This window comes from Silene latifolia, chromosome 8 (assembly GCF_048544455.1).
Source record: "Silene latifolia isolate original U9 population chromosome 8, ASM4854445v1, whole genome shotgun sequence".
Taxonomy (NCBI): Eukaryota; Viridiplantae; Streptophyta; class Magnoliopsida; order Caryophyllales; family Caryophyllaceae; genus Silene; species Silene latifolia.
In genome coordinates, this window is record NC_133533.1 from 37,650,687 (window position 1) to 37,676,912 (window position 26,226).

General features: G+C 35.8%; 1 protein-coding gene and 1 pseudogene across 1 annotated transcript; both read right to left on the minus strand.

The window, feature by feature from the left end:
- Positions 1–5,339: 5,339 nt before the first annotated feature.
- On the minus strand, positions 5,340–6,305 carry LOC141595057 (dynamin-related protein 4C-like). Its single transcript, XM_074415029.1, has one exon. The coding sequence runs from the start codon at positions 6,303–6,305 to the stop codon at positions 5,340–5,342; it is 966 nt and encodes a 321-aa protein (XP_074271130.1).
- A 1,881-nt stretch (positions 6,306–8,186) lies between these two features.
- On the minus strand, positions 8,187–9,281 carry LOC141595058 (protein trichome birefringence-like 33; annotated as a pseudogene).
- Positions 9,282–26,226: the final 16,945 nt, after the last annotated feature.

Below are 26,226 nucleotides of genomic sequence, written 5' to 3' on the forward strand. Positions count from 1 at the left end.
CTTCTCAATCATCATCATTATCAACTTTGCTCAACATTTCAATTTTGTCCGTCTGATTTATTCTCAAGTCTCAACTAACAAATCTTCGTTTATTTGATAGTTATGGTAAGTTTTCTCATAAGTCGGTTGGAAATCTTTTATTTGTCCTTCTAGTTTTCATTTCAATTAGCAATTGTTCAAACCCTAACTTGATCTTGCTTTTGATTTCGTGAGTATTGTGTGCGAGCTTTTCCAAATAATGATTTTCGAAGGCATATTTATCGAATATTTAAATAAATGATGATGTTTACTGTTATTTTTCATTTTAAATTCGTGTATGATTAGATTCACTCTCGATCAATGTTTAAATTATATTTGTTTAGATGTCCTTGTTAAGCTCATTGTTCTGAATCTTGTAGTTGTTCTTAACATGATTTTGTCAATTGTTTGATTCAGGATATGAGATCTACATATCATTCCAAGTCCCGATACAAAATTTCTATCTTGATAGAGCAAGTGAAACAAATTTTCAGATAAGTTGAGACGTCTTAGATATATCTATTATTTTAGTAGTATAATCGTAGTTTCATTGGTATAAAATCTTTGATAATGATACAATGGTCATATATAATTGTATAGCTCTGTTACTTTAATGGTGTAAGGTATAGACGTATAGTTGTGTTATTGTAATAGTATAAATAATGTTATTGTAACAGTATAAGTGTGTTATTGTAATAGTATAGTTTGTGTTATTATAACGATGTAGCTGTGTTTCAGTGACGGTCCAACCTTGTTACATTTAAAGTGTAATCATGTTACGATTCTGGTCTAATAGTATAGTTAATTAACTATGTTTAATTCTGTTACTCTATTTGTACAAGTGTGTTATTTTAATTGTTTAATTGTGTTATTCTAATAGTATAGTTAATTAACTATGTTTCTCTTGAACAATTGTGATGAATGGAACAGTAGCATAATTGTGTTACTCTAATGGTATAAGAGTGTTATTATAATGGTTTACTAATGTTATTCCAAAGGTAGACTTAATTGATTAAATTATCTCTACAACAAATTTGTGATAATAGAACAGTGGTGTAGTTCTGTTATTGTAGTGGTATAGTTGTGTTATTGTACTGTTGTAACTGTATTATTCTAATTATATAGTGGTGTAGGTTTTTTATTTTAGTGGTATAACTGTATTATATATATTCATACGGTGTCGTGCTTCTTGAACTTAATACAGGTTGCTGTCCATCAGTAACTTTGGACCTGCTATAAATGGAAGTTTAGTAAATTGGGTTAGTACTTCAAATTCAACAATAATGCCTCAAAAATTGCATGTATTTTAGGCCTATGATATTATTATTGAGACCCTTTTCATTTGATGTTACTACATATAGGCTCATCCTCTCCTGGCATAAGCCATTGCTGATAGAAAATTTGATGCACTGGTTGATCCATGATTACAACATAATTATAACGTGGATGAAATGGTTAGCATGGTACTTTCTGCTGCTTGTGTTCGCCTCTCATCATGGCGTCAACCAAGAATGAGCCAGGCATATCGACATCTCACACTAGTAGGGTTGAAACTTGAATCATGGATAATGTTGAGAATTTTTTCAAGTAAGCATAGGATAAAATCCAGACCACACTTGCACATGAACATATGGACGTAAAAAATATAGTAGTTTGTGGATCGTTGTTTATGGTGTTGTGCTTGTCATTCTTGTGTTTCTGCATGTCATAGTAAGAAAATGTGCTTTTTTTTGTTATAGCTGCGTTGCTAGTAGATCAGATTAATGTAAGATAGCTCATGACAATCATATCTATAATGACTAGGACTCTCGGAGCAATGTCATATGAAGATTGATAGCAATAAATTGCCATGTGAATAAAGATTCTTTGTAATATGAAAATATGTGTATGATTGAAGCCTACTAGTATAGTTGATTCATATCTAATGTTATTTGGATTTTGCCACTTTGTCGTCTATTAGCTCAAATGGTAGAGCGTTGTGCTATTGCGCAAGGTGTGGGTTCGAGTCCCACATAGACGAACGAATTAATTCATTCTTCTCTGCAGCCTTCTCCGCTCTGTTTTCTCCAACTGTCAACCGCACTGATGCCTGTTGGGCATCTAATGTGACTGCACCATGTGATTCCAAATCAAATACAGTACAGTTAGTTTTGGTCCTAGGTTGCAATTTTAGAAATTATCATAATTTACATTTTCTATACAGTAACTCTAACTAACAAACTGTCGTTTGGGTCGGTGTCGGTTCATGTATGTTTCGCAGGTATTATGAAATAGTCATTTAGAGATAACTAGATAAGGTCCATTAGGATCCGGTAATACTAACGTCAAATCAAATCAGACTTTGGGTCATATTTGAATTCATCAGTATCGGACAAGGCATTAACATAATTATCATTTACTGCAATATCCATCTTTGCTGTCTAACGGCTCATAAAGGTAGGACGGTCTCACCTAAGGTAGGTCGTTAGTTCAGAACATCTCATAACAGGAGCAATGCAGCATCATTGATGATGAATTCGTCGTATTTGTACTCGGGCGTACAAAAGGACAACTAGGCCATGATCAGGCTCGAGGATGCAATTCTAACGTTCATGAGCCAATATCCTAACATTAAGCTAACAGAGGTTTAGAGGTAAGCATGTGTGTGACAACAGTTCAGGGCTTTTCAATGTAGGATTACTAGTTCTAGTCTATTGTAAGCTCAAATGCATGGCTTATCGAATTGGCTTCAACTAGACGGGACACAAAACACTAGTAGTTCCCCAGTGTAACAGTAGTTTACCTTTAGAGTAACACTAGTTATTCTTTAAAGTAACATTAGCATTTAATAACCAATGTGGGAGTCGAACCCACATCTTGTGCATTGCACAATGCTCTACCATTTGAGCTAGATGGTTTTAAAAATATTATAACATAGATACTTATAAAGTGAATCAATATACAAGCTTCATTCGAATACTTATCATATGAGTCGTATCCCCATGTCCTAAAATATATAAAGGGACAAAGATATACTTCGTATGTGTTACAATAACAATTTCGAGCATTACAATACAACAGTTATGTGATACAAACTTAGAATGACAATACTCATATGATAATAGTCGACAAAGATAATCGTGTTACAATAACCACAAATAAGTGTTACACTAATAGGTAATTTGTGTTTCAATATAAAAAAATTGTGTTACCAGCACCACTTACAATAACAATAGAAGTAAAATATATGTTATAATAAAAGCAAATTTGTGTTACAATAATAAACAACTATGTTTTACAATGACGGTATTCTTGTAGAATATGGAGCCAAAAGATAAATGTGTTATAATAACAACATACAGAGAGTCGGAGACAATAGACAAATGTGTTACAATAACAATAAACATTTGTTACAATAACTACAAACATGTGTTACAATAAGTATAAACATGTACCGGACAACTCTCTCCGAATGCCTTATTACTAATTCAAACTTATCGCAAAAACATAACAGGGTATCTTGTTCATCTCAACATTCAAGCAGTCACAAAAGGCTCCTTTCAGCATCAACAAAATCTCACCAAGTGGTAAAGCGTTATTAGCGATGCGACATATCTAGACAATAAAAGCCTAATTTTATGAGTCAAGATGTCAGATTAGAGTCATAAATTTAACTAAAATATAATCAGATAAATCTTCAAAGATATCACCAACTAAAATTCAATAAGAACAATAATTAACACTAGCATAACCTCAATTCCTTATCTTCACAAAAGAAATAAAAAAATGAAGAATTTTGCAGGTACATCGATATACAATAATTGCGAGAATTGAATCCATATGATTCATCACAAAGTTCAAAGAAAGAATAATAAATATACATGATTGATCTTCTTCTATGTTTATTGACCATAAATGCACCAATTTACGCCTGCCTTCGCCATTTTTTTCCTGATTTTTGTTTGAAATTGGGATGAAGATGTGGAGTTGGGGAGAAAGAGAAAGAGAGAGTATAAAATGAGGAAGAATTAATGTTTTTGACTTCCGCGTGTTTTTTGTTTCAATTTTGGGTAAATCATGGACGTTGATTTATTGAGATCCTACGGTCCTAATTGGTAGGACGGACTCATTTAAAACCCCGGACTCACCGGATCCCCGCTGTATATATATATATATATATATATATATATATATATATATATATATATATATATATATAGGGGCGGGTTCAGTCTGAATCGCCTTAACGTTGTCTGAACCGTACGAACTAGCTTAATTAGGCAGTTTTTTTTTTTTTTTTTTCAGATACACTTTATCTACTTACCATATACACCTCTCATTCAGATACATCTTATAACATATCTAGATACACTTTTTCTACACTACAATTCTAGATGCACTTTTACACTTTTTTTAACACTATTTTTTTTGGAAGGTTTAAGACTAACTCCTAGATACATTTTGTACTATTTCCGGATACATTTTATATTATTAGTGGATACACATTGTGTAAATTGTTACAAGTTTTAACACTAACTCTCGGATACGTTTTATATTTTTTGCGGATACATTTTATAATTTTTGCGGATACACATGACATTAATGCCAGATACGCATCTTATTAACCCCGATACGCATGTCATTAAAGTCAGATACGCATGTCATTAAAGTCAGATACGCATCTTATTAACCCCAGATACGCATGTCATTAAAGTCAGATACGCATTTCCAGATACATTAGCTAGTACCTCCGGATACACATGGTATCAATACGGGATACACATGTATCCCGTATCAATACCATGTGTATCTGAGGTGGTATTTTGTGTATCCACTTCCACCACCGTCATCACCGCCCCCACCACCCCCACCACCCCCACCACCACCGCTGCCCCACCCACCGCCACCACCACCACTTGCCCCCCACCACTGCCACAACCACGCTAACCCGACTAACACCACACCACTACCACCACTATCACACAAACAACATCGGCTGCATCACCCCACCACCGCGAACGCCACCACCACGACCCCTGCCCCCACTACCATCACGCTGCCGTAACAGTCACCACACCACTAACAGTCATCATAGATCGAGAAAATCGACCAAATCTAAGCACTCGGATTTCCTGTTACCTGACGACGACAACTTCGCCGAACCTCTGACTTCGTATTCGCATCTTCACGAGCGGTAGCACAACCTCCGACCACCGTCGTATATTACCACTCATCAAATCGCCGTTCAACACACACCACCACAAAACCCATCACAGAAGACCTCCACCAACCCCCCTCGCCATGACCGCCCAACACACTCCACATAGCACTGCCTCCGACCATCACACCATCCCCCCTGCTAGTCGTACCAAATTTCCGGCGACACAACACACTAGAAAACGTGATTCATCAAGCAACCTCTTCGGCATCCTCTTGGCAGCAACAAAAGGTGATTCATCAAGCAACCTCTTCATGCCATCCCCGTATGGACCCATTAGCTCATTCACAATCTCAATCTCCAAATCCTTGTTCACCAAATTCTGAATTGAAAACAGCAGATGAAGAGCCATGGAGTCAACTAACCTTCTAAGCACAATCTTCCAGTATGCAGTCATCCTCAACTTCAAATCAAAAGCCTGATGTGCCACACCCTTGTGGTTCCTTATGTGCCCCACATTTACTCGCCCAAATCCTTCAATTTCCATAAATGGTTCCTCATTTTCATTCTCCACAATCTTGACAAACTGTTCCTGACATGTCATCAGCTTATTCCAAACTATCATATATTCGGGATTACAAGTATAATCTGCAAGCTTCTCCATTTCAACTATTTCATGGACACGCTTAATAGATTCTTCTTTCAGCTTAGCAACCAACCCAGTTGCCGCTCTAGTGGTGGGCAACTGAAGCGGTGGGTAGTTCTCGCAATGATCCATGAGAACCGTCACCAAAACCTTCTCAATATACATCCAAGCTTTATGCATAAAATCAACCGGAATCTCAGATACTCCTCTTATCTTCTTCTGTAGCATGGTGATAAATATAGATCGAGGGAGGAAATTGGGAAGTTCAATGCCCATGGCTTCCTCAAGAGCCCGTACCTCTTCCATCAAGAAATCAGCGGGGTTCAATTGTGGAATTCCCATAGACTGGAGCTCATTAGAAAAGCTGGTGAGCTTATCAGCCAGACAAGCAATAGCATGCATCTCGGTATCAGTATCATCAGAGTACTCATCGTACTCACCTCGAATCAATAACTTCCTCAGAGATTCTTTAACAGATCCCATGACCTGCATGAACACAGCCATTGCCTCAGGAATCGACTGCAAATGCTGAGGCATATTATTATTGTATCTCCATTACAACCCGCTCCACACATACCCATAAACAACAAATAGAAAACACCAAATAAAAAACACCTGTTTTTTCTATGATAACACATACATTTACGGCGCCACACATACCCATAAACAACAAATAGAAAACGTCGTCCCCGAGGCTACCACGACACCACCCGCTCCAAAAATTATTGTATCTCCATTACAACCCAGAACTAACTCTATCAAATCCGACCACCATGCCATCATGGCTCAGTCAAGCGCCTGCACGACCACCTCAAACCTCATTTTAAATCGCCTTTTTTTTCAAAAACTAAGTGATTCAAATCATAGATCTACGAAAAAAGAAGATGAATTTCAGAAAATTAACTGCATTGGTGAATTTGTTGGAGGATTTCGAATCTATTATGAGTTCATAGTTCAGCAATTAACCCGGGATGTGGAGACCAGTGACCGGAGATGACCACCGACAGCCGCACACCACCAGGAAACGCCATAGACTTCGCCTGATTTTACCAAATATAAATAAGTTGTTGAACTTTCGTTGTTCATATTAGCAGATCTAAAGTTTTTAGATCTCAATTGCGGCGCAACATAGGAACGACATTTTCGACGGCTTGGTAAGGCGAGAAAAGGTGACGGAGGGGAATCGGTGAGGAGATATAGATGTTTGGATCCGAAACATGGTTTCTGGTGATCGGAAAGACGTTTGGCCACCGGCAGGTGAAGTTTGTAGGTGGTTGGTGGGTTTTGAGTGGAAATGGGATGAGAGAAGTATTTGTTTTTTGGTGTGAATGAATAAGAGAGTAGGTGAGGGGAACTGGGAAAGTAATATGCTGAAACGGGATGGTAGACTAAGTTCTAATCAGGACCCTTTATTTGTTTGATCCAATAGTATAGATGAGTTCGTACAGTTCGCACCGTAATTTGGTTCGCACAGGATCCTGATTCTCTCTCTCTCTCTCTCTCTCTCTCTCTCTATATATATATATATATATATAGGGGCGGGTTCAGGTACGAACTGCCTTAACGTACGAACCGTACGAACTAGCTTAATTAGGCAGTTTTTTTTTTTTTTTTTTTTTTTTTTTCAGATACACTTTATCTACTTACCATATACACCTCTCATTCAGATACATCTTATAACATATCTAGATACACTTTTTCTACACTACAATTCTAGATGCACTTTTACACTTTTTTTAACACTATTTTTTTTTGGAAGGTTTAAGAATAACTCCTAGATACATTTTGTACTATTTCCGGATACATTTTATATTATTAGCGGATACACTTTGTGTAAATTGTTACAAGTTTTAACACTAACTCTCGGATACGTTTTATATTTTTTGCGGATACACATGACATTAATGCCAGATACGCATCTTATTAACCCCAGATACGCATGTCATTAAAGTCAGATACGCATGTCATTAAAGTCAAATACGCATCTTATTAACCCCAGATACGCATGTCATTAAAGTCAGATACGCATTTCCAGATACATTAGCTAGTACCTCCGGATACACATGGTATTAATACGGGATACATATCCCGTATCAATACCATGTGTATCTGGGGTGGTATTTTGTGTATCTACTTCCACCACCGTCATCACCGCCCCCACCACCCCCACTACCACCGCTGCCCCACCCACCGCCACCACCACCACTTGCCCCCCACCACTGCCACAACCACGCTAACCCGACTAACACCACACCACTACCACCACTATCACACAAACAACATCGGCTGCATCACCCCACCAACGCGAACGCCACAACCACCACCACGACCCCTGCCCCCACTACCATCACGCTGCCGTAACAGTCACCACACCACTAACAGTCATCAAAGATCGCCCAACACACTCCACATAGCACTGCCTCCGACCATCACACCATCCCCCCTGTTGGTCGTACCAAACTTCCGGCGACACAACACACTAGCGCCACACATACCCATAAACAACAAATAGAAAACGTCGTCCCCGAGGCTACCACGACACCACCATTGTTTCTTGTAAATTTGTGTATGCGCATCTTTCCGGTAACCTGATAACTGAGTGATGTTCAGAAATGATATAGGCACCTTGGTCTTACTGAACTCTTCACCTATAACTTTCATGATGGTTTTGCGCGAATCTGAACCCCAGTATTCTGGATCTTCTATCATTGTTGTTTCATTATAGCAGTTGTTACTAGGTTCGCCACCCCAATCTTCACTTCTGTCAAAATATCACAAAATTTGTTTCATTAAGACCTACTATTAGTTAAGGAAGGAAATCAGTAGTTCATGTTTCTTTTGTTCTAAACTGACAGGGCTAGAAACTGACGGGACTAAAACTAGACGAAATTCCTGCAAACAGTAAAACACAGTTTTCTTTTTGATTGCAAGTGAACTTACTTTCCATGAGTAGGTGACATGCCAATGAAGAACACCCTAGTCTTCTTAAGGTCCATGTTTCTCTGAACCCAATGCAACATGCTCTTCATTGCCATCCTATAAGCGTCTTCAGTCGAGAGCTCTTCGATTTCCTTCTCCTCATCTTGGAATGACCCTTTCCTGAAGACATGTAATCATTCAATCAGCATAATAACAATCATACTCTCTTCGATTCACTGAAGCTTCAATTTTTCCATCTTCAAAAAAGCAAAATAATTGAAAAAGAATCAGGAGCATTACAATATCTTCATCTTCAGGCCAGTCATCCACCAAAGGTAGGTGTTGAATATCATAATATCGCACCTTTCCGTAAATCCCCGTGCTTTTTAATAGATCCTTTGCGAACAATTATGTCTGCTATTCTGTGCACAACAGCATTGTCGGAGTTTGATTCAAGCAAGAAAGGCGCCTAATAGAACTCTATGCTTGCATTGTACTCCTGAAATCGCAACATCAGCATGTCTCAGTATCATATATACTGCGTTAGCTTGAGACTGACCTTATCATTATTGTATCTCCATTACAACCCAGAACTAACTCTATCAAATCCGACCACCACGCCACCATGGCTCAGTCAAGCGCCTGCACGACCACCTCAAACCTCATTTTAAATCGCCTTTTTTTTCAAAAACTAAGTGATTCAAATCATAGATCTACAAAAAAAGAAGATGAATTTCAGAAAATTAACTGCATTGGTGAATTTGTTGGAGGATTTCGAATCTATTATGAGTTCATAGTTCAGCAATTAACCCGGGATGTGGAGACCAGTGACCGGAGATGACCACCGACAGCCGCACACCACCAGGAAACGCCATAGACTTCGCCTGATTTTACCAAATATAAATAAGTTGTTGAACTTTCGTTGTTCATATTAGCAGATCTAAAGTTTTTAGATCTCAATTGCGGCGCAACATAGGAACGACATTTTCGACGGCTTGGTAAGGCGCAAAGGTGACGGAGGGGAATCGGTGAGGAGATATAGATGTTTGGATCCAGAAACATGGTTTGCTGGTGATCGGAAAGACGTTTGGCCACCGGCAGGTGAAGTTTGTAGGTGGTTTGGTGGGTTTTGAGTGGAAATGGGATGAGAGAAGTATTTGTTTTTTTGGTGTGAATGGATAAGAGAGTAGGTGAGGGGAACTGGGAAAGTAATATGCTGACACGGTATGGTAGACTAAGTTCTAATCAAGACCCTTTATTTGTTTGATCCAATGGTATAGATGAGTTCGTACAGTTCGCACCGTAATTTGGTTCGCACAGGATCCTGATTCTATATATATATATATATATATATATATATATATAGAGGCCGAATCCGGTGAGGACGTTAATTATGGCGAGGCGGCCGGCCTCACCAAATTCCTCCATTAATCCTTCATTTATGGACTAACTTTCTATTGGGCTGAAAATTAAGGGGTCATTCCAAATCTTTTCATTTAGCCCAAAATACTTTCTCTCAATAAAATATTAAATCATACAATAGCCCAATTATACACTCTCTCTCTAAAATATACAAACAAAATTATTTTTCTGAAAATTCTTCAACAAGCAACCTCTCGTACGTTCAACGGAAATTCTTCAGCAAAGCTCATCAATTTGTTCATCGATTGTTAGTGGATTTCATCAAAACAACATTCAACAACGTTGATTCAAGTAATTTCAGAAGAAAAATCGATTAATTTTCAGGTAATTTCATAATTTTGATGAAAATTGAGTATATTCATACAATTCTGTCAATTCACTCATAAATTCATGATATCAGGTTCGAATTTGATCAAATTGAACGATTTTGTAAATAGAACGTTCGAATTTGACCAATATTTTGAGCGATTTCCTTTTTCTCGCGATTTCGTACTACTTACTAAATTGTTTTTGACGATTTTGCAGCTCTAATTGCTATGGAGATTGTAGATATCACAATTACTGATGATAAAAGTGTTATTGAATCAGGTATATCGTTTTTTATGTAATTTTTATAAAATCAGGTATTTCAGTTTTTTTGCAAGGTTTAGTTTATGAATTGAGTTGAATTTGTGAATCTTACGACCTAATTGAGTGAGTGTAAGAGTTGGTTGAATTGTTACTGTAAGAGTTTATGAATTGAGTGGATTTTGCTGTTTGGTGAATCTCAGACCTTACTTTTTGAATCTCAGACCTAGTTTAGTGAATCTTAGAGCTTGTTTTATGAAACTTGGTCATCATAAGTTGTTAGAATCACCTTTGCTGCTCTTTTACTTATTTTGTGAATCTTAGACCTTATTTTGTGAATCCCAGATCTTACTCAGTGAATCTTAGCAAATGATGATAGTGTGATAATTAAATAAAACTTAAAAATCTTCACCAATTTTTTTTTTAAATTATTTGAACTAATAATTTGATACTTTATTTAGTGAATCTCGGACTTTATTTGGTGAATCTCAGCCTTTATTTAGTGAATCTTGGGCCTTATTTTGTGAATCTCTGTTGTTAAACGTTACTGATACAACTTATTTATTTCTTTTTGTGTGAAGCAGAGACCGTAGTTTGTGAAACTAGAAGGTTATTTTGTGAAACTTAACTAATATATACAACCTGGGTAAGATTAAAAACTGAACTAATAATCTGAACCAAAAAGTGAACTTGTGAATCTCAGTCCTTGTATTTGTGAATCCTAGAGCTCTTTTTGTGAACCCTTTAGAGGAATGACCTATTCTGCTCTCTTCCTTGCTCAGATAATATCCTCAGACTTTATTTGTGAATCACAGACCTTATTTAGTGAATCTTAAACCTTGTTTTGTGAATGTGAGATGTGACTTTGTGAACCTTTTATCTTCTTAGGTATTGATTCAAATGTCAACAACAACTCACAGTGTAGTGTGACGCCTCGTGTCAGTTGTGGTGAGGTTCCTTGCTCTAATGTTGGTTCTTGTCAGGATGGTGAGGGTTCTACTGTTGTCTTAACAACCCCTACAATGCCAACTATTTCCACTCCTACTACTTTGCTAACTTACACACCGGGTGGCACTGAGCAATGGATAAGTAGGATTGAAGAGAAGTTTACACCCGTGCTTGGCAAAACATTTGTGGACTTAGAGTCAGCAATGTTGTTCTATAAAATTTATGCTATTGCTTGTGGGTTTGAAGCAAGGAAGTCTTCAACTAAGAAGTTTAAAGATGGTACTATTCGAACAAAATGCATGGTTTGTCATCGTCAAGGTTTTAATAACAGGAAAAATCATCCTCCCAAAGCTGATGCAAAAACAACAACTGTTGAAACTGGTGACAAAACAAAAGCTGGTGCAATAAGTGCAAATAGAAAAACAAAAACTGCTAAAACCAGTACAAAAAAGGGTGGAGTTGCAGGTGCAGGTGAAGCTGAGAGTTCCAATAAGCAAAGTGGTACAAGAATAACTAAAATTAAAAGGTGGGGTTGTGAAGCAATGATAAAATTCATGTTCCATGAAAACATGTACAAGATTGAACAATTCCGTGAGGGTCACAATCACCCAGTGACGCCTGTCAAAATAGGGAATTTGAGAAACTTGCTCTTAATATAAATCAACTGAACGAATATCATAAGCAATTGATTATCCAAAATTCGAGATTGAATGTCGTGGTTAGTTTAACATACAAATTATGCAAGGAACAAGCAGAGGGTTTCGAAAATGTTGGAGCTACCCTTACGCAGTTCAAGAATTTCCAAAGGGAAGTAAAGTGTCTACTTAATGGCAAGGATGGACATATGTTCATCTCTCGTTTAGAAACCCTCCGAGAAACAAAAGGGTTGGTATTTTCATATGAAACAGATCTTGTGATGCTTTGACAAGAATTTTTTGGACAAATGCGGATTCCATCAGATGTTACGCATTGTTTGGTGATGCTATTTCATTCGATCCAACCTATGGAACGAACAAATATAACATGAAATTTGCACCTTTCACTGGCATTGACAATCGCAAAAAGTCAATAACATTTGGATGCGTGTTGTTAGATCATGAAGACGATGACTCATTTATTTGGGCATTTCAGCAGTTCCTGAAAGCAATGGGTGGCAAAGAACCCAATTACATCATCGGTGACCAAGATGCCTAATAATAAATGCGATTTCAGTGTGTTTGGAATATCTTACTTTTGTGAAACTGGTTATTTATTTGGTGAATCTAGGAACATTATTCGTGAATCTTGAAGTTTATTTTGTGAATCATAGAGCGTGTTTTGTGAAAGTTAGATCTTGATTTGTAAAACACAAAGCTAATATTCTTAAACTTGGTCATAAGTTGTTGAAATTGCCTATTTTGTTATTTCTCTTATCTTGTGAATCTGAGACCTTGTCTTGTGAATCTCAGACCTTATCTTGAGAATCTCAGACCTTATCTTGTGAATCTCAGACATTGTTCAGTGAATCTTTGGGCTTGTTATGAGAAACGTGGTCGTGGTTTAAAATCATCTATTTTACTCTTAATTTTGTGAATCTCAAACCTTATCTTGTGAATCTCAGACCTTGTTCAGTGAATCTTTGGGCTTGTTATGTGAAACTTGGTCGTGGTTTAAAATCATCTATGAGTCTCTTAATTTTGTGAATCTCAGACCTTATCTTGTGAATGTCAGACCTTGTTCAGTGAATCTTAGGGCTTGTTATGTGAAACTTGGTCGTGGTTTAAAATCATCTATTTTCCTCTTAGTTTTGTGAATCTCAGACGTTATCTTGTGAATCTCAGACCTTGTTCAGTGAATCTCAGGGCTTGTTATGTGAAACTTGATCGTGGTTTAAAATCATCTATTTTGCTCTTAATTTTGTGAATCTCAGACCTTATCTTGTGAATCTCAGACCTTGTTTAGTGAATCTTTGGGCTTGTTATGTGACACACAAAGCTAATATTCTTAAACTTGGTCATAAGTTGTTGAAATTGCCTATATTGTTATTTCTCTTATCTTGTGAATCTGAGACCTTGTTTAGTGAATCTTAGAGCTTGATTTGTGACCAAAGATCTCTGACAATAGATAATGTGATTTTGTGACTTGCAGCCGTGTTCAAAAAAGCAAGACATCGCTTTTGCATGTGGCACATTATGAAGAAAGTAACAGACAAGGTTGGAAGCACAATTTGCAAAGAGACTGATTTCTTAAGTCGTCTGAACAATGTTGTCTGGAGCGAGGACTTGGAGCCTGAGGAATTTGAAGACAATTGGGCTAAGGTCATTAGCGAGTTTTTGTTAGAAGAGAATAAATGGTTGACTGACAAGTTTGCGGAACGAGATCAGTGGATACCCGCTTATTTCAGGAATGTGCCAATGGGCAACATTTTAAAAACCACACAAAGATCAGAGAGTTCGAATAGCTTCTTCAAGAGATTTGAAAATAAATATGGGACTCTTGTAGAATTTTGGATGAGATTTGAGAGTGCCATGGACCAACAAAGGCACAATCTAAAGCTTCTTGAAGCACAGAGCCACAACCCAATGCCTGAAACCCTATTCAGGTCAAACTGGGAGGCCCATGCAGTGAAGGTCTATACACATGAAGTGTTCTTTGATTTCCAAGAGGAGGTTAAATTTTCGGTAAATGCGTGTAGTGTTTGTGGATACACCCACCAGATCCAGTAACTAACTTTGAAGTTTCAATTGTTGAGGACGCGAACAAGCGAAAGAGATATGCAGTTGAGTACAATAGGAGAACAATGGATGTCCGTTGTGCATGTAAATTGTTTGAAAGGAAAGGTATCTTATGCAACCACATCATTTGGATTTGCTCGGGGAAGTTTAAGGAAATTCCTGAGAAATACATTTTGCGTAGGTGGAGTAAGATTGCACTCAGAAACCCGGTTTATGATTTGAATGGAAATCTACTGGAAAACAATGATCTTACTGGTAATAGTAAGTTTGGAATGTCTCGGGTGTGGTCTGAGATTTACGCAACTGTTGGTATGCTCAAAAGAAAAGAAGAAGAGTCGGATATGAGAGAGTTTGCCAAGCTAATAAAAGAATTCCGAGAGAAGTTGGAGCCAAACCCAAAGCCTTTGACCAAAGAACAAGAATTGGAGGCCCTTCTCAACTGCAAGGCTCCAAAAGAAATCAAGATCTTACCACCTAAAGTCTATAGAAACAAAGGTAGTGGTAAAAAAATGGTGAGCAACAAAAATAAGGCAATTATGAAGGCAAAAAAACCAAAAAGGTTGTGTGTTAAATGTAAACGCATGTCACACCACGATAAAAGAAATTGTCCAAATGAGTTTGCAGAGCATCCTCCTGAGAATCAAGTATGTATAATTCTATTATTGTCTTTCCATTTTAGTGTTGCTTGAAAACGCAACTACTATCGTCTACTAATTCTTTTTTTTCTAAAAAACAATTATCTAATAAAGGTTTGATTCTTCACATAGGGAGACACATCGGAAGAAGAGGAAGAAGAGGAAGAGGTCGAGAATGAAGAATGATGTAATGGAGTATTCTTAAGCAACGAGAATAGAGATGACGATTGAAGAAGACAAGTTTTAAGCTCGATTTATTTTTGTCAATGTTGTGAATCCTGTGAATCCTGAACCTTATTTTATGAAACTGGAACGTAGAATTGTGAAACTTGGTTCTGAATCTAACATCAAGCGTTTTTATAATTTCAGACCTTGTTCAGTGAATCATGTGAATCTCAGACCTTGTTCAGTGAATCTTAGGGCTTGTTCTGTGAAACTTGGTCGTGGTTAAAATCGTCTATTTTGCTCTTAATTTTGTGAATCTCAGACCTTATCTTGTGAATCTCAGACCTTGTTCAGTGAATCTTAGGGCTTGTTCTGTGAAACTTGGTCTCAGACCTTATATTGTGAATCTCAGCCCTTGTTCAGTGAATCTTAGGGCTTGTTCTGTGAAACTTGGTCGTGGTTTAAAATAATCTATTTTGCTCTTAATTTTGTGAATCTCAGACCTTGTTCAGTGAATCTTAGGGCTTGTTCTGTGAAACTTGGTCGTGGTTTAAAATCATCTATTTTGCTCTTAATTTTGTGAATCTCAGACCTTATCTTGTGAATCTCAGACCTTGTTCAGTGAATCTTAGGGCTTGTTCTGTGAAACTTGGTCGTGGTTTAAAATCATCTATTTTGCTCTTAATTTTTTGAATCTCAGACCTTATCTTGTGAATCTCATACCTTGTTCAGTGAATCTTAGGGCTTGTTCTGTGAAACTTGGTCTCAGACCTTATATTGTGAATCTCAGACCTTGTTCAGTGAATCTTAGGGCTTGTTCTGTGAAACTTGGTTGTGGTTTAAAATAATCTATTTTGCTCTTAATTTTGTGAATCTCAGACCTTATATTGTGAATCTCAGTCCTTGTTCAGTGAATCTTAGGGCTTGTTATGTGAAACTTGGTCGTGGTTTAAAATAATCTATTTTGCTCTTAATTTTGTGAATCTCAGACCTTATCTTGTGAATCTCAGACCTTTTGCTCAACTCATTGACAATGTCAATGTCAAACTTGGTCGTGGTTTAAAATCATCTACTTTACAACTATCAAATATCTTTACAATATTTGATGAAGGCAACAATCTTTACAACTATCAAATATCTTTACAAGAGTTTAAATATCTTGCCTCGACCCATTTTTGCTCAACTCAATGTCAATGTCAATGTCAATGTCAAATTAGCTCAAATTGCTCAATTCAATGTCAAATTAGCTACATAAGTCACATAAGTGACCCTGAAAAATTATTACGACTTTACAACTATCAAATATCTTTACAAGAGTTGATGAAGGCAACAATCTTTACAGGAGCCTCGACCCACTTTTGCATATTATGACTTCACGGACAATTGTCTTCTTTAATTAAACACCTATACAACCAAAAACAAGTACAATTGATTTATTTACGAAATATTCGCCAAAGTTATGAAGAAATGATTTCACATCATTTTTAAGACAATGAAGTGTACCTTTTTAGTATTTTTATCCCATCTAAGTAGTTCTAATATGATCGATTTTCGATATTGTGTCAACTTTTGCCAAGAGCGACATATATTAATGAAGTATATAGACAACGAACCTATCTTTATTTGGTGAATATCAAACCTTGTTTTGTGATTCTCAAACCTCTGAGATTCACTGAACAATGTCTGAGATTCACAAGATAAGCCTTTATTTTCGTATACTAATGAACTTACCTCAAAATATTCACTTTTGGTCCATAAACTATCATCGTCCAAGGCACTCAACCACTTCAACAGAAAAACTCCACAATCATAACTAGACAAAAAAAAAATAGTAAATGGTTTAAAATCAACAAGCTCAAAATAATAACTATTGATCTGTTAACAAAAGGAAAAAGATACATGCTTACATACCTTGTTGTTTGTTGAGGGACTTTGAGATTGACAAATTCCTTCGTGTGCATGAACTCCAAAGATTTATATGACTCTCCCAAAATAGCTGAAACATGATGTACCTGAAAAAGAAAAGGCAATAACAAGATCAAAATATATTTTGGAGTATACTTTTAAAAGAAAAGGCAATAACAATATTTTGGAAAAAAAAAATCATACAATCTCTTTGGCATGCTTGTTGTCAGGATCCACATTAACAGCCACGCATGAGTCAAGGATGAAATTTTTTCCCTGCTTTATATCACAGACACAAGCCCACCAATGCAGCGGCTCCGTGTTACTATGGAAAGGGATAAAAACCTGAGATAGTAAATGTCCAGGATTCACAAAATAAGGTCCAGGATTCACAAAATAAGGTCAAGGATTCACAAAATAAGGTCAAGGATTCACAAAACAAGGTCAAGGATTCACAAAACAAGAACAAGGATTCACAAAACAAGTTCACAAACTAAGGTCAAGGAGTTCACAAAATAAGGTTCAGGATTCACAAAATAAGGTCCAGGATTCACGAATTAAGTTCCAGGATTCACAAATAAGTTCACAAAATAATCTCCAAGATTCACAAAATAAGGTCCAGGATTCACAAAATAAGGTCCGGGATTCACAAAATAAGTTCACAAAATAAGTCCAGGATTCACAAAACAAGTTCAGGATTCACGAAATAAGGTCCAGGATTCACAAATAAGTTCACAAAATAAGTTCCAAGATTCACAAAATAAGCTCCAAGATTCACAAAACAAGTTCAAAAAAAAAAACTCCAAAATTCACAAAATAAGGTCCAGGATTCACAAAATAAGTTCACAAAATAAGGTCCAGGATTCACAAAACAAGTTCCAGGGTTCACGAAATAAGGTCCAGGATTCACAAATAAGGTCCAGGATTCACAAATATCTGACCTTGTCGATATGGCTACCAGCAAGTGGAGTGTAACTGTCATTTATGTGTGCACCTCAAATTTCGGGGTTGTTTTCTCGATGAAGACCCTACAAGTCACAAGAAGGCAATTTTAGAAACAAAGCAACTTTAAGAACGCAAAATACTTGACTATCAACATATAAAGGATTTGAGACTGACAAATATTGTTGTTGGCAAGTAGAGTAAATTTCTTCTACTGAATGTGCACTTAATTCCAAATATATCAATGACCTACAAAATTAAATTTGTTAGGAAACATACACATCGAGTGACGTGAACAAAATGAAAACATGGGGAGGAAAAGGAAAATAATACTCAGGGGTTACTTACCTCATCCATAATAAGGCCTTTCGGTCCAAGGCTATGCAAAGCTTCTCTTGTGACTTCCATCCACGGAGTGGACACCATAACGTCACTTAATTATTGATAAAATTCAATTAGTAGATATATTTATTAAAATAAAAAAAATCAAAAAATCAAAGCAAAAATATGACATTACTGTTTAGTTTTCTTTGATTTCTTTTGAACAAATTTCAGCAATTCATTGTCAGTGTATCGAGGCCATTCTAGTGCATCATTTTGTACTATTTCTCTGGATAAGTTCTCTTGATTTCACGCCCTCAACTCCTTACTGGCAGATGGTTTATCGAGGCCGGAAACAATTGGTGTAGAAGGAGGATCATTGTTCCCTACCACAGGAGGAGGAGTAGAAGTTGCAGGAGTAGCTAGAACAGTAACGGTGGGGTGAGTGGGCTCACTGTTCTCAGAACATGTAATAATTTGATCGCACGCCCTCAAGTCCTTACTGGCATATGGTCAAGAAGGAGGATCACTGTTCCCTACCACAGGAGGAGGAGAAGGAGTAGGAGTAGAAGGAGTAGCTAGAACAGTCACAGTGGCGTGAGTGGGCTCATTGACGGAAGGGACATCATCAATAGCACTGGAACTTGTTTGCATATCTCTTTCACTTGTTCTCCTCCTATTGTACTCAACCTACCGTTCTTGATTATGATGATCATTCGCTACCACTGTGGGCTCAGAATGGTCAGGTTGTTCATCATTGACGGGAGAGGCATCATCACTGACGGGAGGGAAATCATCAGTAGCAGTATGATGAGAGGGAGATAAAAGATGATCAAGTTGTTCATCAGCTTGAATACAAGATGTTGAAGGTTCACCAAGTGGTATGATTTGGCATTCTGGATTTGGTGGTGAACGACATGACTGTATTGGTTGCAAAGCTTCACCCATCACGTCCAATGCCTCCAACAATTCAGATAGATTATCCCCACTATTACCCTCCACACTCTCCTGGACATTACCCTCCTCATTATTATCTTCTTGAGATAACCTAAAACCATCTGCCATACCATCTACTGCTGCAACTAGTTTAGAAACTGTTGCTGAGGAAGGTAGTTTGCTCAGAGCTTGGCTAGCAAGAGATTTGTACTCCATGAAAGCTTGAGCCATGACCTTTGCGGAAACTGCAAGTTTATTAACAAACTCAGTAGTACTACCTGAATTATTAGGTAGAAGAGGATCAACATTTGCGGAAAGCGCAAGTTTATTAATAAACTCAGTAGAAGGATCAGAAGGTTCTTCATCTTCAAAATGTTGTTGTTCACTTGTTCACTTTGAAGACTGCCTAAACTCAATAGTAGGCAAAGGTGCACTCGGTGGCTTTGAAGACTCCCTAAACTCAATAGTAGGCAAAAGTGCATGTGCCTTATGCTGAGTGATGACCAGTGGAGGCTCAATAGAACCCTTGCCGAAAGTTTTATTGTCCGAATTTTTGTCATTCACTTCCTGCTTAATTCTATGGGAGATAGCTTCTTTAGTCCAAGTTGAGAGCGTTGGAAACTGCCGAGTAACAAGGCGTGCTTTGAAGACACATCGGTCTAGATAAATAAAAACCAAGACCATAATAGGTCCACCAACCCATTTTTCTTTCAGCTTTTTGGTCTTCCACTCCTCCTTTTGCCAAGACTCAACTTGGTCAGCCAATTTACGTTTGATAAAATTGCACCAGTTGAATTCGGAGATCAACTCAGTGTTTACCAAACTTTTAAGAAGTCTCAAACTTGCCCTATTGCCTACAACACCGCCTAAAAGAGCATTGAAGATATAAATGATGAAAGTGCGTTTGAAATCATCTCCACCATCTCTTTGTGTAGAGAGCTTTTCCAATTTTTGCTTCTTCGACAATGTTTGGACCCATTGGCAATCCCATGCACAGATGGATATCTTCCTCTAAAACAAGGAGTTTCCCATCACACAACGATCCTGTACACGGGTCATAATTTGAAACTAGCCAGTACGCCAAGTGACCCGGAACAACATCTGTTTTAAGATGCAATAGAGAACCAAATCCCATTTCTTGTATAGCTTCAATCTGCTTATCTGATGGTGGATTCTCCTTATTGTTGAGAAAGTGGTAAAGCCCAACAAGAGACATCCGAGTCCTCAACACAGGCAGTCTGTCTTTGTAAATTCTTGTCTTTTTTGTAGGTGGCTCAGGGAGTGGTTCAAGAACTTGATGGGTGCTTCAAGATAATCAAAGAATGTTCAACAGGTCGCTTCATTTTAGCTTGCTTCCTATTATGCACCAAGTAAGGCAAAATAACATCAGAACTAAAATAAAAAATGTAAACATTTGAAGTAAGTGATTTCATGCACTTATTAACAAGTATAACAATATTATCTTCCAGTTTCACAAAACAGGGTCTGAGATTCACACAACTAGGTCCTAGATTCACACAACTAGGTCCTAGATTCACGAAATGCAAATGAGATGTAGCTACTTATTAACAAGTATAACAAAACTTAACCAACAATACATTTAAAAACTGGCAATATAGAAGGATAAGATAATGAAAACAGATAAGGTGATTTCATGCACTTATTAACAAGTATAACAATATTATCTTCCAGTTTCACAAAACAGGGTCTGAGATTCACACAATTAGGTCCTAGATTCACACAACTAGGTCCTAGATTCACGAAATGCAAATGAGATGTAGCTAACAAAAACTGGCAAAAACCCTAAACCCTAAACCCTCACTAACACAAACATTTAAAAACTGGCAAAGAACATGCATCCAAAGAACATGCATCCAAAGAACGATAAATTAATCACAAAACCATACGCAAGAGAATCGAAATATACTAAAAAAACCCTAAACCCTCACTAACAAAAACTGGCAAAAACCCTAAACCCTCAATAACAAAAACCTGCATAATAAAAACAATAATTTGACGAATTAAAGAAGTTGATTGAAAATTATGGTGAAAAATGTTGGGAAATGTGTCCTCAACAATAGTGCGATCACATGATTTAAATATCATTATTAAATCTCATTTTAAGAATACATGTGGAATGTAATATTTTACAGTCAACTGGTCCACACATATCGGTAATGCTTGGCTGACTAGAGTTTGACATTATTGTCGTAGTGCGGCGGTGGTGATCGATTGATCCCCTTAGGTCATACCTATAGGGAAATACTCTTAATTGATTATTTAATTAATCGTATACCGATACGAGTTAATTAAATTACTTAAAATTGACGGATGATTTTGTGAGTATAATTTACGTATCTTATTGTAAATGTGATTAAATAAGACACGGTCTAAGTAATCGAATTATTTTATTACTTGGATGAAATTATTGTTTACAGAAACAATTGAATCGGAATGAATAAATTATTATAAATACAGAATGTTGTAGTTTATAATTTGGAAACATTTTTGGTACGAGCAATTACGAATTACTAGTCAATTTTGTAAATGACATATTTTATGAGTATGTTGATTTTTAATATGATAAAAATACATTGCATTGTAACATGTCATGTAACATGTTACATGTGACAAATTTGACAAATGACAAAATAAAATGGTTTCTCCATTTTATACTTAAAACCGAAAATATGGGTGTGTATATAGTTTATATTGTGTTATTTATTTTAAATGGAAACACAATCATAACACTAGGTAGTAGGCTTGCATGCTTAGTCTCTTGTGAAGAGCAAAAATGAAAGCTATTGGGCAACCTACCCAATGCCATTTTTTCGGCCAAGATGAAAGAAAAGAGATGGTTTCTTTTTCCTAATCTATTCATTTTTTCATTCAAGATGATAATTTTCTAGTGTGAGAAAATTAATATACTCTCTAAATATTGTGAAATCTAGAGAAATAAAATCACACAAAACATCACCTCTTGACCGAAAATTTCAAGAGCCAAAATACAATTTATTTGTATCAATTTTATTGTAAAACCATTATTATTACTAGATCTAAATAGTATTGGTTTATTAAGTTGTATTCCTTGGGTATATGCTTTTGGGAGGGATTCTACACTTGAATCCTTGTTCTTCCATAAGGAAAGCTCAAGAACAAAAGAAAAGGAGATTTCTTTTGTGCCCATTAGAACCGAAATCACAATGTAAGGATGATTTCTTCTCTATTATATTTATTTGTTTGCATGCATAAAATCCACTTTTAATTTTATGACAAATTAATTTTAACATATATGAGTATGTTAGTATGTATATAGATCTACATTTCCTTCAAAAAATACGAAACAAAAGGAGGATGAATCGAAACTTGAGAAAGTAGATAGAAAATACCTAATTTGCGGATGATAGCGATAGTAGAAACGGTAATGCTAATGGCAGACGAAAAGCTCAATGATAATGGCGGATAATGGCGAAGACGAATGTGAATATGGAAGTTGAAGAGAGAGCAGTTAGTGAATATGGAAGTTGAAGAGAGAGCACTGAATATGGAAGTTGAAGTGAAATTTGAAATTGCGAAATTGTGAAACTGGACCACGTGGATCTTTACTTAAGAATACATGAAACTGGAGCATGAAATTGTGAAACTAAGTCTTGAATAGTTGATCTTCACTTAAGATGTTTCTTTTACTCAATGTTGTGAATCCTGGAACTTGTCTTGTGAAACTGGTGTTGGAATATGTGTCCTCCGACAATAATGCGATCACGACTGTTGATCATGATGATCACATGTTTAAGTCTCATTATATAGAATACAATTGGGAAGTAATATTGTTACTGTCAACTGGTCAACAAATATCGGTAATGATTGGCTGACTAGAGTTTGACATTACTGTCGTGTGACGGTGGTGATTAGTTGACCCCCTAGGTCATACCTATAGGGCAACACTCTTAATTGATTATTTAATTAATCGTATAACGTTACGAGTTAATTAAATTACTTGAAAATTGACGGACGATTTTGGAAGTAAAATTTACGTATCATATTAAAATGTGATTAAATGAGATACGGTCTGAGTAATCGAATTGTATCGTTACTCGGATGAAATTATTGTTTAAAGAAACAATCGGAATTGACTGAATTTTTATAAATGCAATCTGTTGTGATTTATAAATTGGTAAAATATTTTGGCACAAGTAATTATGAAATTACTAAGTCGATTTTTTGTATGTGACGTATTTTATTAATACGTTGATTTTTAATATGTTAAAAATACATAACAAATTTATGTGACATGTGACATGTGACATATTGACAATTGACAAAATAATATGGAATCCATATTATGTAAGTGCCGAAAATGGAGGAGTATTAGACTTAATATTGTGTTTATATTATAATTAGTAAACACAATGATTACTAATAAGAGTAGGCATGCAACCCTAGTTTGCATTGTAAAGGCAAACAAGGGCATGCATTGGGTGAGCTCTCTTCCCTCCTCTTCCCTTCTACCCGGTTTTACCAAGGGAAAGGCAAGGGTTTTTGCCTTAATTTTGTTTAACACATTACTTCTAGTGTGTGCTAATTCATTCTAATTATTCACTCATCCAAAATTAAGATTTCTAGAGAGATAAAAAGCTCTCTTCTTCTCCCTCCATAATACCGAAATATTTAAGTGTTTATAAATATTTTGGATCAATTTTCTACTAAATTAATATTGTACTAGCTTCTATAATATTAATTTTATTAAGGGTAAAGCTTTGGGTATTAATCCTAAGGAGAGATCCTACACTTGGATCTTGATTCTTCCATTAAGGGAAAGCTCAAGAACAAAAGAAAAGGAGATTTCTTTTGTGCCCAATAAAACCGAAATCACCAATGTAAGAACATGATTTCTCCTCTATTTTATCTTTTGTTTGCATGCATAAAATCTATATTTAATTTTATGACAAATTAATTTATACATATATGAGTATGTTAGTATGTATATAGATCTACATTTCCTTCAATCGGTATCATGAGCCACGGTTTTTGCATGCAAATCGGTTAAAAGTTTTTCCGAGTTATAAAGAATAACATATAAAACTTGTATATTTTGTGTTATTATGATATATCACGAAATTCATCCATGCATGTTAATATTTCTGGTCCTAAAATGTTGTAGGATATTTTGGTTAATTTTACGGATTTTTATTGTTCATATTATACAATAATGACATTTAAATATGATTTTATAAGTAAAAATGTCATTTTCGGTCTAAAATTTGCTATACTTCGAATTTCCCAGTGATTTTTGGATATGTTGTCACATATATTATTTTGAGATAATCTGTTAATTTTCATAATTTTTGGACTTGTTATGCTCGAAAAATGGATTTTTCATTATGAAATTCGGATTTAGGTGAAAAATAGGTTAATATGAGTTAAATTTCGAACCTGGTCATAGAAATTTTATATGTTGTCACATGCAATTTTACAAGATGTGTGTAAAATAATTGGCTATAAAGAAGTCTTTTTGCATGATTTATGGATTTTTGAAGAAAAATAGCATAAATAGTGACATTATTAGTGAAAAATTAATAAAACATAATCTATGACTTAGGAAAAACATCAAATGTTGCTTTTTATTATCATTTTCAGATCTAAAATTGAAAAGTTAATGAATATAATTTTTCCTCATGTTTTATGATTATTTTAGTTAAAACCGATAAACCGCAACATTGTTTTTCCGGAAAAAAAAAATTTCGAAATTTTTAACCTAAGATTTTGAACATTATGAGTGTCATGGTATTTTTCCAGAATGTTCATGAAGTTTAAATTTCAAATTTTGAATTTATTTGAAGTTTTGTGATTTATTTAAAGTTTAATAGCTTATTTTTGTAATTTTAGACTTTTAATGAACAATTTTAGAATTTTGAGTTAATTATGGTCAATTAATTAGTGAAGACTAAATTTTGAGTCCTAAGTGGTTAGGGTAATTAACTAGTGCATAAATATGAATTTATGTAATTTTTGTGATTATAAAATGTTGAAATCACGCAAATCCGTAAAAACCGAGTAATATACGATATTGGCTATTTAAAGGCGATTTAGCATAAAATGAAGCATGTTCATACATATTATAATGCTGCATTTTCTTTATGATTGTCATAATTTTAAATTATGTAATTTTACTTAGTATGGCCTTAGATTTAATTGGTATTTCCCGAAATGTATGGAAATATCGATTCGATTGTAATTTTTATTGTGATCTCGTATCACCGTTTTGTATTATTATAAATTTATTTTATTTTAGTTACAAATGTATAATAGGAAATTATGTAATTTATTATGTAATTTTATTCATTCCGGAGTTCCCAAAGACGGATTTCTTCAAGAATGGCGATACATAAAGACGATGTTACCTCGAGATACGTGTCACAACCGAAGTTCAAGGGACCAATGGAGTTGGTTTCCGAATATGTAATAGTTAAAGAGTTTTTCTATTTTAGGAAAGGCCATACTAGGATTTTTTTTTTTTTTTTTTTTTTTGCTTGCATTTTATTTTATGTCACATGCATTGCTAAATCGCCATAATTAAACATGCATTGTCATTTTATCGAGTTTATCGACCGTGTCAATTAGAATTATCGTAGTTCACCGCTTTAGTTCACTTAAAACGTGATAGATAATAAATTGACATGACCTCTCGCTAAAACAATCAATTGAGACAGAGCCTTACCAAATAGTAGAAACCATGAAAACCTATTTCGCGAGGGAGTGCTCTCGGCCCTACCGGGGTACAAACCTTGTTACGTAGGGGAAGTGGGTGATGAATGTCTATCCACCGAATTCATGTTAATGAGGGGTATTTCGGCACACCGTGCCCTAAGTTGATATGGGTTTGGATAATGGACACATTTATTCGAAATTTGGGTTGTACTCAACGAAAGTATTCACGACGATTTCCGGATG